This window comes from Myotis yumanensis, unplaced genomic scaffold (assembly GCF_028538775.1).
Source record: "Myotis yumanensis isolate MYYU_CA2020_CCGP unplaced genomic scaffold, mMyoYum1.0.hap1 SCAF_8, whole genome shotgun sequence".
NCBI classification, from domain to species: domain Eukaryota; kingdom Metazoa; phylum Chordata; class Mammalia; order Chiroptera; family Vespertilionidae; genus Myotis; species Myotis yumanensis.
In genome coordinates, this window is record NW_027223759.1 from 4,052,860 (window position 1) to 4,069,331 (window position 16,472).

Consider the following 16,472-nt stretch of genomic DNA (forward strand, 5'->3'; position numbering starts at 1 on the left):
CAGGATGAATCTCAGATTCCATTTAAAACATTAAAAAAACTACCTCCAATATAGTTTTAAGTATAATTCCTCAAATTTAAAATTAGGTGACGACCAGTAGTGAAATGTTGAGCTACAAAAGATATTCATTTTCTTTCCCTTCCGCCCTCATCACCTTTCTATGGGAAAACAATTCACTAATATGTTGCACATTGTAGGAGCAGAAATGGGTTTACTTCTTTTTGTTCTCTTCTTTTTACTAGTCTCTCCATTTGTTGACCTTATATGGAAAATCAACTCTGCTTTATTCTTGTAAGCTTGGCTTTATCTTCCTAAATATATCCTCTAGTCAGGAGCCAATCAGGCAGCTTGCTCTTCCCATTTATAAATCCTTGCCCTACTTTATGCCTTGGCTTCCGATTACCTGGTTCTTTCTTCTCCTGGGTCATGGGCAGTGCCGGCCTGGAGATCTGGAAGCACCACTAACTGTCCTCTCCACTCCCCGCTCCTTGGGAAAGTCACCCTAGTTCCTGCTGGCTGCGGGGAGGAGGCAGGGAGCTGCCGGCCCGGCCCGTGGGTCGTCGGTCGGAGGGGCTCCCCGGCCGCCCTACAGGAGATGGCCTCCCCCACTTCTCACAGCTGGAGCTGGATGGAGAGGTGAACACACCTGTGGAGAAGGTCCTAGGGCCACCCCGCTGCAAGGCCTTTGGGGAGAATCCTAGTCCATTTAGGCTGCTATAATAAAAATGCCGTAAGTTGGGTGGCTTATAAACAGAAATGTATTCCTCACAGCTCTGGAGGCTGGGGAGTCCAAGGTCATGGCGTCAGCAGATTTGCTATCTGGTCAGGGGCTGCTTCCTCATAGATGGCTGGCTTTTGCTATAATGTCACATGGTGGAAGGGGCGTGCTAGCTCTCTGGGGTTTCTTCTATAAGGACACTAACCACACTCATGGGACTCCACCTTCATGACCTAATTGCCTCCCAAGGGCCCACTTCCTGATACCATCACCTCAGGGGTTATGCTTCCACATATGAGTTTGGGGGGTACACAAACTTTCGGACCACAGCAGCCAGTGTCATTTGCCAAATTAGGGTCTCTGCTCTTGCTGGTGACCCTCGATATCTTCACTGTTTCCTATCTCAGGAGTCAGTCTTACTCCACATTTACCTGTTCTGATTGGTACCGAGTTCTCAGTCAGGATGAGAGGCGATGAAGATGCTATGCTGCGGCAATAAACAACGCCAGCACCTCAGTGCCTCAGGACAAGAGATCTCTTTCCTGTTCATGTTCCCTGTCACCCACGGACGGAAGCAGTCGCCCAGCTTGGAGGCTGCTGGTCACCAAGCCAGAGAGGAAAGGACTCTGCAGAGACCTCCACTGGCCCTCAGACGCTCAGCCAAGGTCTGGAACCACACACCTGAGGTTCCCCAATACCAAGGGAACCAGGAAGTACAATCCTGAAACACAACCCTATTTGCCTTCCTCTGGAGGGGGGATCAGAATATTCAGTGAGCAGCAGGGCAGTGATTTTATCTTTTAATTAAACAAGTGGAGGATAGCAGCTCCGTATGTTTTTTCTTCTTTTGTCTATTTCCCATTTCTTGCCTCTTAATTAATATGTCCTGATCTCTTTCCATTTCCAATTACTCGGTTTTTCCTCTCTTTCCACTATCACATTATTTTCAGTAAATATTTGGTGTGCTTTTCCCAGGAGTCTAGCTTTTGGCTAGCCCAGTGCCTATTCTCATTCCTCGGCACCAAGTCTATTTTTTTTTATTAGATATCTCTGAACTCCTGCAGCTCTTTCTGGCTGCACCACGCAACTTAACCTTTAATTACTTGCCTCTGGGTGTTCCGCTTGGTTCTGCCTTTTACCAGCTGGGTCAGAGCATAAGTTTCACCACCCCCCTCCCCTACTCCAAATTGACTACCTCCTGATCCCTATTTCCAAAGTCATTCCCTTTTTCCTCCCAGCACTCGGCATTGGAATCTTCATTTCTCTTTGCCCCTTTTTCTAATCTCTTGCTTCTCATAATCGAGCAGTTGCCAAACTCAAATGATCATCCGCAGAGAGACGTTCCTTACACACCTAATCTTAAATAGCGTCCCCCTCTCCCAGGGCCCCGTGTTTCAGGACTCTTGTTTTCTTCTTTAAAAACATATCCGAAATCATCATGCTTGCTTACTTGTTTCTTCATCACCAGTGCTCTGTCCCTCCATTTGTTAGGATGTCTATGTCACCCTCTTGGACTGGAACCTCTACAACCGTGGACTCTGCGTTATACTCTGTGTTGTCAGGGCTCGCACAGAGCAGGGCCCATCATATGCCCTGAGTGCATGTCGGTGCTACTCACAGCTTCCCTATCTCATTGCTCTCTCATTCAGGGACCATCACCAAACTCCATCACTGAGTTCCTTCTCCTTAACGCAGCTTGTACTGTGCAACCAATGTTCTGGGCAGAGAGATGTATGTGGAGGTGAGGATTGCCACTTCCAAGACTCGTCAACACAAACTCCCATGTAGGATCTTTTCTTCCCTTTTACTTTCTATTAAATGCAGGAATGAGAGCTCAGTGATTTAGAGAAGGGCAGGCCCACGATGGGGAAACGGGCATGGTCCCTAAAAGACCCTGGGTGAGACTGGCTGATTAGGACACTTACCTTGAACTACAATGAGAGCAAGACCTAAATGTGTGTGTGTTAAGCCTTTGAGAATCTGGCACTTCTCTAAATATATCCTCTAGTCAGGAGCCAATCAGGCAGTGTTATTGAGTGTTATTTACCCTAATATACTGGACAACTAAGCATTCCGTCATTTGGCTACAGGTACTTGTCAATTCTTCAGGTACCATACCCAGCCTCAGTCATAGGCTATTCTTTCACCTGAGAGGACAGCTTCTTTACCTTATTCTACCCCAACATCTACCTGTAGCATTATGCCATGAAATGGGCCTGGACCTTACAATTATCTTAGGCAAATCTGAGGTTGAATTCAAGAACTTCCCCTACCTGTCAACCTACATTTGTACGTTATTTATCCCCCCGACACGTAGTATCTTCCTTTGTATAAAAGTAGGGAAATCACCCCTAACTCTCCGCACTGTTGCAGAGGATTAAATGAGACTGGGCACTGGACTTCCACAGACGATGCACGTGACTTACATGCTAATTATGGTGAACACATTTCCTTCTTTGTTTCCCTGAGTGAACTTCTCTCCCTTCTCCACACCTGCAGATCTTCTGAGTCTTGCAAGTTCTCCACTGTTCCCCCAATTTTCTGGAGCACAATGTTCACAAAATCGGCAAGAGTGTGACCTCTGGGTTTAAATCTTGATTTTGACCTTTAATCGCTAAGTAAACTTAGACAAGTTAACATAACACTGTTGTGCCTCCATTTCTTCATGCTTCAAACTGAAATGGTATCTAAGTTGTGTGTTCCTGTGAGGATTAAATTAAGTAATAAATGCAAAGCCCTTGGGGGAGTGCAGGGCACAAAGGTAGTGCTCATTATTGCTTGGCTGTTGTTATTTTAAAATTATTCTCTCCAACCTGTCAAACCTAATCATCCCGCTGGTCCTGACACTGCCCTTCTCTACACTGAAGCTACGTGTTGTGCCCATTGTATTGTCGTCTTATTTCCTGTTAAAAAGAAAGACTTCCTAGCCAGTTACTTTGCAGGCGACGGTTTTTAATATCCACAGCTCTCTACACCAACCCTTCCAGCCAATGTTATAGGAGCAAAATTGGAATTAAACTAAATTGCATTTAAAAAATGCAGGGCTCCTGCCCTTGTGCACTCAACTTTATTACCATGTGTTGTTTGGTCCCTAGTGCTGCAATTTCTCCCCCCTCTAATTCAAACAAAATAAAAACAAACTCATAGATACTGAGAGCAAATTGGTGGTGGACAGATGGGAGGAAAGTTCGGGGGACGGGTGAAAAGGGTGGGAGGGGTTAAGAACTACAAATTTCCAATTATTAAACTAGTTAGAGGGATGTGAAGTACAGCGCAGGAAATCTAGTCAATAATATGGTGATACCTGTGTATGGTGTCAGGTGGGCACTAGACTTATCAGGGGGATCACTTCGTAAGTCATAGGAATATTTAACCACTATGCTGTACATCTGAAACTAATATAATATTGTATATCAAAAAATTAAAATATACATTAATAAACAAATAAATTTGAAACTGTATTTTGGGTTGGTACAAACAAAACTTGGAGGGAAAAGATGCAAGAGATAAATAAGTGGGTTAAAATTTCCTAAAGCTTATACTCATAAAGGACTATAAATCTCATTATGAGGATTTTCAGAAAACACAGAGTCAAATATGCCTAACACATTATTGGTTATTTATTGATTGATTACCTGAGTCAAAATAGAAAGCAGACTTGATAGTAGGAAGACTTGTAAGTAAATCTATCTCCTAGTTACATTTTGCATTTTAAACCCACAATCATAATCGTTAGGCCCTATGTTATGATCTATTGGTTTGCGCATTTTTATCTTTTCATTTGTACTTTTTAACCATTTAACAAACTATAATCAAATCAAGAACTTTTGTCATAAAAATTGGATCAGTATTTCCCCATTTTGCACCCACTTTCATGTTCCAGGACCACCTAGGACCCTGGCCACTGCCTCCCTCTGCCACATGAACAAGTTTATCTCTCAACAACTTCTTCGTTTTGATACCTGCATGAGGGAATTATAATCCTAAACACTTATATGAAATATTTTAGGGCTTCTGCCTAATTTCTTGCTGAAATAGCTATAATTAAGAAAACAGACGATTCCGTTTGTTTTCACCCTGTACCGGGTTAGATGCCATAACAGTGACATGTCTGGATATATTTGTTCAGGTCTCAGAGAATCACCTCTACAGAGTTATAATTGACAGCTGTAGAATTTTATCACTGATGCATTACATTAAGATCTAATACAACTAATTTTATATAATTTATAAGCTAGTTATCAAGGAAGCTGTCTTCCATTTCATTAAAAATGTTATTAAAGGCATACAGTATTAATTCTTGTGGAGTTCAGAATTAAAGTACCTTGATAAACTAGTTGTCTTTTCTAATTCTACCATAAGAATTATTCCTTTCCTTTTTCCCCCTTGAATTCCAGGATATTTAGAGATTATTTTTGATTAATTGAGGCAGTTTCTCTTAGTTTGATTTTTCTTTATAATTATTTTTTCTATCTCACTTTTCTTTTTCTTCCTTCTCCTAAACATTGTTTTATTATTCACTTCTTGAATTTCCTCTTATTTAAATAGCTTCATTGCATTTTTATCTTTTGCCATTGCTGCCCCATATACTTTACAGACACTCCTATTTTTCTGTGCTTTCTAAAGAGATGACTAGCCAATATAAAAAGTGTATTTCTGTTCCTTTCAGTCTGAAGGTTAGAGTACAGAGTGGTAAATGCTACTTTCTGGACACAATAGAGCATCTCTTCTAATTTAAAAATGCCTTAGTGGGAATTTTAGTCCAAAAGAAAAAGAGGAACAATGCCGCTGGGACCACCAAGGATGCGGCAGGGCTGGTATTTATAGACACAGTGATAACTATGTATGGTGTCCAGTGGGCACTAGACTTAGCAGGGGTTCACTTCGTAAGTTATATAAGTGTGCAACCTCTATGCTGAACACCTGAATCGGATATCACATTGTATGTCAATATTAGCTGATATCTGCATTCAAAGGCATCATGGAAATCATCTAGACCAAAACCCTTATTTCCCATATTTCACTCATGAAAAAAAAGAGTTAGCGCTGACATAAGGAAAGGCATTTACATTAATCGAATAGAAGGAGAGTTCAAAAATAAACCCTCGTGTTGCAGGGTCAATTGTTTTCTACAAGAATGCCAAAAAAAGTTCAACGGAGAAAAAAATAGTCTTTGGTATTGGAACAACTGAAAATGTTTTGGGAGCCCTTGCATTCCTCCATATGCAAAAATTAACTCTAAATGAATCACAGATCTAAATATAAGAGCTAAAATTGCAAGTCTGATAGGAGAAAATACAGGAGTAAATCTTCGTGACCTTCGGTTAAGCAAAGCCTTCGTAGATATGAAACCAAAAACACAAGCAACAGAGGAGAAGACAGGCAAATTGGAATTCGTAAAAATTAAAAACCCGTGTTCTAAAGGTACCATCATACAAGTGAAAAGACAACTCCACAGGAAGAAGAAACTATTTGCAAAATCATATATATTTGGCAAGAGGCTTATACCTATAATATATTATTAAAAAGCTCCTACAATGCCATAACGAATAGGTAAATAACTCAATTTAAAATGGGCAAAAGATCTAAATAGGTATTTCTCCAAGAGGTTATCCAAATGATCAATAGAGACTCAACATCATCAGCCATCTGCAAAGTGCAAATCAAAGCCGCAATGAGATGCCACTTCACACCTAACTTGGATCACAACACTAAAAAAGATGGTAATAACAAGTACTGGCAAGGGTGTGGAGAAATTCGGATCCGCGCAGACTGCTGGTGGAAATATAAAATGATGCAGTGAATTTGGAAAATAGTCAGCAGATCGTCAAAGTTAATCATAAGGTTACCATTTAACCCAGCCATTCTACATTTAGGTCCTTATCCAAGAGAAAAGAAAACACACGCCCAACTCGGTCACACATACGCAAACCTGGTACACAAATGTTCATAACAGCATTCTACATCGTAGCCCAAACTGGAAACAACCCACATGGCCATCAAATGATAAACAAATAAATAAAATATAGTATATCCATATAATGGAATATTTTCTCCAAGTCAAAAGAATAAAATGTCATATATGCTACAATACAGATGGACCTTCAAAACACCATGCTAAGTGAAAAAAGCCAACCACAAAGGACCACATACTGAACGATTCCATTTATATGAAACTAGAGGCCTGGTGCATGAAAATTCATGCACTGGAGTGGGGTCGGGGGGGGGGGGGGGGGGGGGGGATTCCTCAGCCTGGCCTGCCCCCTCTCACAGTCTGGGAGCCCTCAGGGGCGGGAGGCGACCTGGCAATCAGGGGAAGACAATGCCCCCATCACAACTCTGCTGCTGCACAGCCAGCAGCATAAGCCTTGGGTGGCCCTGGTTACCTGAGCCTCACGCGGCCCTAGGCAGCTGGGCAGCTGCCATCTGAGGCTTGCCTGTGCCTCAGGCTGGCCCTGGGTGGCTGGGGGGGCTGAGGGAACTGGGGGAATCCTGGGTACAGCAGCAAAGCAACAGATTGCAGCCTGGAACACAGGCTAAGCTTGACAAATGCTGGCTGAACCAAGCTCTCACAGGGCGCAGGGCACAGGACCCTGGACCTTGCCTGCTGCTGGCCCTGATGCCTCATGGCCGGACAGATGGAGGGGGGACATCGGAGGGGCATCTTTTTTTATTCTGCTTCACAAGTGAATGTTGCCACCAGACCACCTCCTCCCTTTGCAGGTCCCTCCAAATGCTTTTCTCATGACACCACAAGAACCCCACTTCTCCCGGAAACAGATATATTGATCAATACAGGGCTCCCTCCTCCCCCAAGTCTGATTGTCCAATGTTGCTGTAATGCAGACAGCTTTGTTGCATTTTCTTTTTCTCAAATCAACAAATTTGCTAAAGAAAAAAGATATTCAAAAAATTAAGTTGTATACTTTCATTAAATATATGATTTATTTCATTGTCATAATTAATACTTCGATGTTACATTTGAAGGTCTTAAAGTACCACATTTGTGATACCGGTGTATATTACAGAAATGCATCACTGTGTTTTTGCTAATGCGAAGCTAATATTTTATTTCATTTCTTACTTTTGCTTTCCCCCCAACTGTTATGTTACGCACTTCTCCCTGATATTCATCTCTTAATATCTGCTGATTCTAGGCACTCATGGCTAGTTGGAACCTAGTATTGCTTTTATTACCCCGGATAATATTATTTTGATTGTAGAAAGCTCATTTTAGGATGAGCTCAGAGAAGAGGGTAAACTGCTGTGTCAAAGACATAGAAAAGACTGCAATGAATTAAAAGGAGCTGGTGTGAAGAACCTTTAGAAAATTGTCTCTCCCGAGGGCATCATACCCATTTCTTAAGTTTCATTCCTAGCTTAGTGATAACTGGATGAATGAATGCAATTTAACTTTGCACTGGGGGGACTAGAAAAATCAGATATTTGTTTTAATTTGTTTTGTTCTTTTTTTTGGTGTGTGTTTTTTGTGTGTGTTTTGTTCTTTGTAGTAAAAAAGCATTTAGATTTTCAGCAGTATTGATTTTTTGAGTGGGTGTTGCACATAATCTTCGATTTGTTCAATCACTTATTAGATATTACACATCCTGCTTGTTAGGGAAATGTGTCTGGAATACACCAGTGTGGGCTGCCAAGGTGGGCTTGCTAATTTGTTGTTGTTTTTAATTATTATTTTTTATTCTTTATTGATTAAAGTATTACATATGTCTTTTCCCCCCATTGACCCCTCCCTGGCCACCCCAACCCCCCAGCACATGCCCTCACCCCCCTAGTGTCTGTGTCCATTGGTTATGCTCATGTGCATGCATACAAGTCCTTTGATTGATCTCTTACCACCACCACCTCCTACCCTCCCCCACCTTCCCTCTGAGGTTTGACAGTCTATTCAATGCTTCTCTGTCTTGGGATCTATTTTTGTTCATCAGTTTATGTTGTTTATTATATTCTACAAATGAGTGAGATCATGTGATATTTTTCTTTCATTGACTGGCTTATTTCACTTAGCATAATGTCCTCCAGTTCCATCCATGCTGTTACAAATGGTAGGAATTTCTTCTTTTTTTTTACTGTAGCATAGTATTCCATTGTGTAGATCAGTGATGGCGAACCTATGACGTGTGTCAGAGGTGACACTCGAACTCATTTTTTTGGTTGATTTTTCTTTGTTAAATGGCATTTAAATATTTAAAATAAATATCAAAAATATAAATCTTTGTTTTACTATGGTTGCAAATATCAAAAAAATTTCTATATGTGACACGGCACCAGAGTTAAGTTAGGATTTTTCAAAATGCTGGCGCGCCGAGCTCAAACGGTTCGCCATCACTGGTGTAGATGTACCACAGTTTTTTAATCCACTCATCTGCTGATGGGCACCTAGGCTGTTTCCAAATCTTAGCTATTGTAAATTGTGCTGCTATGAACATCGGGGTGCATATATCTTTTCTGATGGGTGTTTTGCTAATTTGTTGTTTAACTGAACCAACACATACGTTACTATTTGAAGTAAATCACTGATCAGACACAGTTTCTACCCAACTTAAAACTCCTTTGGGAGGGCAGTTTTTTTTAGTAAATAATGCTTATAACTCAGAAATCTGTTTGTTATGATTCTTTGGATACAAACAATGGAAATGGTTTTGATATACATACTGTTTAGTCTCTTGGAGTTAACCAAGAAAAATATCTAACGTTGAGTTAGAGAGGATTTAGGTTTTGGTATATTTTTTAGATCACAGTGTGAGGACAGTATTCTCAAATTCATTTGTCTTAAAAAATGCAAACATTAGGAAGGCTCATTAGAATTTGGACCACAGAAGTTCTGTTCAACTATAAATAGAGGATTCATAAATTTGTTCAACATTCATAATAATCCCCAAACTCGGCCTGAAGATTAAGTAAAATTTGTAAAAGTAGAGACTTTGTGGACATGTAAAATATGACCAGACTCATTAGAAGTACATGTGTACATACACACACTTGCACATGCACACATGCAAACGTACATGGGAGGAAAATATACAGCGGTAATCTTGGAATGGTGGGATGACATTGTAATAGTTTTCATATTTCTAGTCTCCTCAAATTTCTATGACAAATATGCACAACTTTTATAATCAGACGAAACTATAAAAATTCAATTTCAGTGTAATCATCAAACATATGAATCGGGAAATAAGAGGTGTGGCATCGTATTTTTAAGTGATAAAATAAAAAGAGACAACATTGCCACTAAGATAGGGATTACACCCCCTGGCATATGGGCCATATTACTTGCCATCTAACTGAGTGGCCCTTTCCTCTTCCTATATATCTCATAATTTCTACTCTTGCATTTGTAATACACCCTCCTTTGCCACTTGGAAAGGGGCACGTAGCCCGTTAGTGCCAAAGGCAGCAAAGAATGAATCCCACCTTGCGTAGAGACGGCTCAGGGAGCAGTGCCCTCGCTCTTCTGGGTCCTCAGTGCTCAGCCTTGCAAACCCCCCTGAAATACTGCGATGACACACCAGCATCTCCGACAGGGGGCTGTCACAATGGCCAGTCTCTAAAACCGTGTTATGAGAGGCTTTCCTGGATAAATATCTGAAAACTATCGCTAGTTATAACAAATAAATAATGTTCACCCTGGTCCATAATCACGGTTGTACTGCCATCTCAAAACCAAGTAACTTCAAGGTGAAGCTGCTCAAAATAATCAAAGTTTGGTGAAGACATGTCTGCTCTCTGTAACCTCATGGCTAATCACCTTTTCGATCTAATTGGCACACACATGGTCCTAAGAAGGCTATTTTCCATAAAAAATCATTCAATATCTCTTAAAAAACAAAAATAGTTGTGGGCAAATGGAAGCATCGAAGGAAAGAGAGGTGTCTTTCCCCGTCACACCCCACCCATCTGTACAAGCAGACGATACTGCGGCGACTTGATGAGGTGACAGCATGGGCTTCATGGGGGTGGGGGTGAGGAGGCAGGTGCCGGAGGCAGGAATCTTAGCACCGAAAAGGTGGTCTCCTAAACCTTGCATCCAACAGAACCCTTGGACCTTCTAGACCGGACCCATGTCCTGCTGTTGTGCGTGTTTTCATTCTCTCGGTGAGTGAAATGTTAGAAGCCAGAACGATCCTGGTAACCACGTTCATAGTTCTCAGGGGAGAGAGCGCAGGAAATCGGTAAGAGGGAAACAGCCAGGGGAGGCTGAATAAACTCTCCGGCCCCAAAGGTTTGTGACTGATCAGCATCCCCTTCTTTAGATACCCCATATGCAGCCCAGACCATCTGCTTTGTGCTTCGTAGGAAACGTTGGAGACTTTCCAATCGTAACACAGTCTTTTTGTTCCATCTTCGGCCAGCAGTCGTTTTAAAAGACATCACTTTCTCTATTTTGTTCATTTTCCCTTCCCCACTCATCATGCAGATGCACTGCCGGCAGGGACCTCAGGCCTTGTTTGCTTACAGGGATGTGAAATCCAGGGCCCAGGGTCGTCCGCGGCCACGGCCCGGCTCTAATGCTCCTGACCCTCCACAGCCCCCTGCATTAACGGCGGGCAGCCTGCCAGCCACACACGCTCTGCCCAGCCACAAGGAGCCTTCTCAGATCAAAGGCGCACGAGGTTAAAGGCTTCAGACTAAACGGTCTTTGTGAGAGACACTCGCGCAAGGACCGCCAACTCCCGCATCCCTTTCAGTTCCGGGACATCCGTGAGACAGAAGAAAATAGATGCCCATTCATTCTCGCCTCTGAGCCCGTTTCACTGCAACGACTTTGTTTTCTCCCTTCTCACCATCGAGGCCCAGCTAGGATCTGATGCACGAAAACGGGAAAACATCGCTGATGTTTCAAAGAGAAAATAAATGGCTGCTTGAGGAATTAATAGCCATTAAGCAGATATGACTTTGCTAATGGAGCCTGAGTGCGTTCGAGAACACGAGAGCGGAGTTAAATGGAAGCAAGACTCCACAGCGCACGCGAGAAGCACACACAGCATCATCAAGCCGTCCCTTTAGGCCACGCGTCCCCGGCCGCCTCTGCACCTACACCTGGGTCCCTCCCTGGACCCAGTAGGCACGCGGGCAACTTCATGCCCAGCCGTCCCTCGGATCAAACCCAGCTACCGACTTTAATCTTTTATTAAATCAAGAATCAACCCTTGGGCGCTGAACTACTTCTGATGGACGGGACCGACGGAAAGTTCCAGGCTAATTACTAGGACTTCTTAAGTAGTTCCCAGCGCCAAGAGTTCCTGCTGACCTACTTTGGACTTCCAGACATAATTTATCAGGGAAGATAATTAAGGGAACACAACGTGGTTTCTAAAACCAACCAAGTATCAGCGATGTGTGTTGAGACCATAAGGGGGTCCTCTCAGGGCTATCCGATGGGGCCGAGCCAATTGGATCATGTCCGACTTATTTACCTGCCATTCTTTTTCTTTATAAACTACTTTGACAGGATGTATTTGAGAGTCTCTTTGATGTGTAAATGTATCCGTTTTGCCTTTTCAGTCTAGATATAGAGAAAAAAGACCTTTAAGCCTTTCTTTTCATTTCTTCTTTTTAAAATGTTTTTATTAATTTCAGAGAGAGGAAATGAGAGGGAGAGACAGATAGAAACATCGATGATGAGAGGGAATCACTGATCAGCTGCCTCCTGCACACCCTCTACTGGGGATCGAGCCTGCAACCCACGCATGTGCCCTGACCAGGAATCGAACTGTGACCTCCTGGTTCATAGGTCAACGCTCAACCACTGAACCACACTGGCCGGGCTCATTTCTTCTCAACCCCGGCCCCAGAAACAAGCCACATACCCCTTCCCTTTGCAAGGTGCTCCAACGATTTTGAAGTCAATGCTACATGAGAGACTTACGTGAGTTTATAAATCACGTTTTCCCCAAATAAAGGTATTAAAGTGTAAGTAAAACATCAGGACACGGTTTACCAATGCCGCCCTCTAATTAGTGTTTCTTCTCCCTTTCCTCTACTCTCCTTACCCCTCTCCCTTCTCATTTATTTTTTCTTCCCCACGTCCAGGGAGACCTGCTTCTCAGCGAGATGCCTGTGGAAACAAGGTCAGCGGACTGTGCTGGCTTCTAACTCTCACCAAGACTCATCACCACCTGGAAAGGACCTGCGCACCTTTGCCTGACCAGCCTTAGTCCTGCGGCGAGATGTACTGAAATATTCATTTCTTGGGCCGGGGTTCTAATACTGCAGGTGCAGTAATAACCTTATTTCCCGTAGCATTTCTTCACGCCTTGTATGACCTGGCAATGCAGGCTGAGGAGGTGTGCGGCACACACCTGCGGCCGAGTTCGTGTCAGCGCAGAAGATGGCGCAGAGCTCCGAGCTGCACTCCCGGCGGCCACCCCGCATGTGCGGGGCTTTGTGCCTGGGGAACCGCCGTGGCTTCACCCACATCAATGGCACCTCAGAGCCCCCCCGAATCGGCCTGCGGGATGCGGGTCAGGCCACTCCCCTACCGCTTCCTGGCTTTCTCTGTAGCCCCTCTTATCCCACGCGTGTTTAATTCCACTTACTGCTTTCTTCCTGTGTCCTTCGGCTCTCTCCATCTACCCTGCACGGCCATCCCCAAATATAATGCGTTAACATACAGAGGCATTTATGCCCATGGAAATCAATACGCTTATCACTGCAGCAGCCGTCAGTACCTTCTATTTACCCGCCAACAGCTCTTCACTCCTGCTGGGGAGTAGATGCCCCGCTTGGACGCTGGCCCCCCTATTCCCCCCGCCTGCGAAGCTCTGCCACTGAGCCCCTGGGGAGGCTGGGCCTTAGGCCCCACTTCGGAGCCAGTCCTGTCTGGAGGCTGGGGGTGTAGAGATGCCCTAAGCCAGGAGCTAACTGACTCAGCATCCCTCAGCACGCTGACCCCTGACCTTGGCATTGATTTCTGAGGTCCAGGTGCTGGCCCCACCCCTGGTCCCCGGGCTTGTTTCTTACAGCAGCTCCTGCAGCGGGTGTCTCCCCAGCCTCCCCCCATCTGCCCGGTTGCCTTTCCTGGTTGGTAACCCGCTCCTCATGGATAGAGGGTCTGCCTTCCCCTTCTCCGTGGTTTTGAACCGAGTTTTTTTTTCTAAGTCCAGGTGCCCCGGGCCTTGCCCGTACTCCCTGCACTGTCTGCCTCCAGACCATGGGTCCCGTCTTTTGCTGGGACACCAGGAGTGACACCACTTGCCTGAGTTTCCCCACAGTGGCTGCAGGTACTGCCCCCATCACGGCTCCTGCCATCTGGCCATCGCATGACTGCAGACAGGACAGGGAACAATGAGGTTTTAATTGCATCTTTGCTTGAGCTGTTAGGCTAACGCCCTCTGGTTACTTTCAGCTCAGAGCTTCATCTTGGCTCTGCCACTTAACATTGAAAAGCTCAGGCCCTCTCTATAGAGCGGAGATCATAAAGGAAGACACCCCCAGGCTCATGTTGAAGATAACTGAGAGAAATAGTCATACAAATGAGCGGCCTGAAGTAAGCAGTCTGTAATCTTCACCTGCTCGCTCAACTCACCTCTTAAGTCTTCGCACTTGTAAAGGGGACTATGTCACAAAGATAATCACTAGGGAGATGAGAAACGTGGGGAATGGAAGTTCTTAAGAAAAAATTAGGGACCCATGTAAATTTTTAAAAAGTAAAGCATTGATAGCAAGATTTCTAACAGCTTTAAAAATAATGTTGAACTACAGATGCAGCTATAAGCAAACATTAAATATGAGATCTTTAAAAAGCATATTTCCTGGAAGTGTGTCTTAACATACAGAGCCCTAAAGCATTTGGGGAGACGTAAGTAAAATTCTAAGTCCCACTTTTCTGAAATAGCAATCACTAATTTACCCCAAGAGCCCCAGTGTGCTCCGTTGGAATCCTCAACTTCATCTGCACTCAAACATATTTTTAAAGATTTAAGTGCAGGCTGTTTCACTCTTGCCAAAATTATGTTGCCTTCATTTCCTCTTCTTGTCCCTTAAATTGTCCCCTCCATCCACAAAAATGTGATCAAAATGATTACTCTTTAAAAATTGAGATTTAGTTGATATATAATCTTGTATAGGTTTAAGATGTACAACAGGGTGATTTGTTACACTTCGATATTGCAAATAGAGGCCTGGTGCATGGATTCATGCAGCGGTGAGGTCCCTCGGCCTGGCCTGCGCCCTCTCGAAATCTGGGACCCCTCGGGGGATGTCGGACTGCTGGTTTTGGCCCAATCCCGGCAGGCCAGGCTGAGGGACCCCACTGGTGCACGAATCTGTGTACCAGGCCTCTAATATTCATATAAGTTCTTTGGTTAATTTCTTCCTGCCCTCCCCACTTCCCCCTACCTTCTGAGATTCATTAGTCTTTTCCATGTATCCATGCCTATGCATTGAGCGTCTGCCCCCTGGTGGTCAGTGTGCATCATAGCTACCGGTCGAACTGTTGAATGGTAGCTTAGGCTTTTATATATATAGATAGGATTACCACCATCATGTTAGCTAATACCACCATCCAGTCACAGAATCACCACTCTTTTTGTTGGTGAGAGCATGTAAGAGTTACTCAGCCACTTTGATCAAAATGAGTGCTAAGAGCTCTAGGCAAGCATGGGCGCATTTTGAAGAAAACAAAGGACACTTGGCTGTTTTCCTGTGAGGGAGAAAGAGAGGAGAAAGAGGGGAGAGGAGAGAGAGAGATAGTAAGAGAGAGAGAGAGAGAGAGAGAGAGAGAGAGAGAGAGAGAGAGAGAGAGAAAGAGAGAGAGAGAGACTGCCTCATTCCACTATCACAGCACAAAGGCCTCCTCTGGGTTCTAGGTTGGTCACCACTCTGGGTATGATCAGGGTAGAACCAAACACATGTTCATGCCCTAGAAGGCTAGCACTTTGGGACCCATTCAAAATAAATAATATTCATTATCGCTTCAGCATATCTTTACAGGAGAGGCTGCGTACTGCCGGGGTAAAGGGGAAGTTGATGCTAGAGGGCGGCTCAGGTCAATCTTTGCTTTACCATCTTCCCAGTTCAGCTACCGGCACGCATAGGCAGACCCTTCAGTAAAAGCTCCGAGGTCACTCGGACCCACCATTAGAAAGCGGATTAGCAGATGCCCACTGTCTCCTGACCACACTTCTTGAGAGATGTTCTGGTGAATGTGATTGTTCTCTCCATCTCTTAACCCTGACAGTCCTGGGGAGTCTCTGTGATACCTTTTTATACCCTATCAAACGAAGCAGGGCAGCTGGCCCAGCCCAACTCTTAATTCAGTTTCAGAAATTCCTGCCATTACAATAGCCCTCATATTCTCCCCCCACCCCCGACCCCCAACCCCACCTTAGGAACTAGATAAGAAAAAGAAATGCCAACCATGTCTTCTTCAGGAAATACCGGATGGAGTAAAAGGAAATCAACTTTCATGATTTGGTTTAAAAGAATCAGCGAGAGCGCATTACCAGACATCCTCGGCATCTTCGTCACATTCCGCGCCGAACTGGCAAATGTCACAGGTGGACGTCTCCTTCTGGCTGGTCTCTCCTGAGCCTTCGTGGACTGCAGGAGAGAGAAAAGGGAACAAAACTAATTCAGACAAGTGTGCAGAACACCAACAACTCTAAGGCTATCAGAAAGCTGCTGCTTTCCCAATGGACCTATTTGCTGTCATACAAATGGCATACTCAGCTCCATCCTTCCCTAAATTTATTTATTTATTTTATTTATTTTATTTTTTTAAATATATTTT

The 16,472-nt window shown here is 44.0% G+C and overlaps 1 protein-coding gene across 1 annotated transcript in view; it reads right to left on the reverse strand.

Moving 5' to 3' along the window:
• TMEFF2 (transmembrane protein with EGF like and two follistatin like domains 2) overlaps positions 1–16,472 on the reverse strand; it is a 233,164-nt gene that overhangs the window by 84,347 nt on the left and 132,345 nt on the right. The window contains exon 5 of the mRNA XM_070423265.1: positions 16,186–16,282. Coding sequence (XP_070279366.1) covers positions 16,186–16,282 — 97 coding nt within the window. The remainder of the gene's footprint in view (positions 1–16,185; positions 16,283–16,472) is intronic.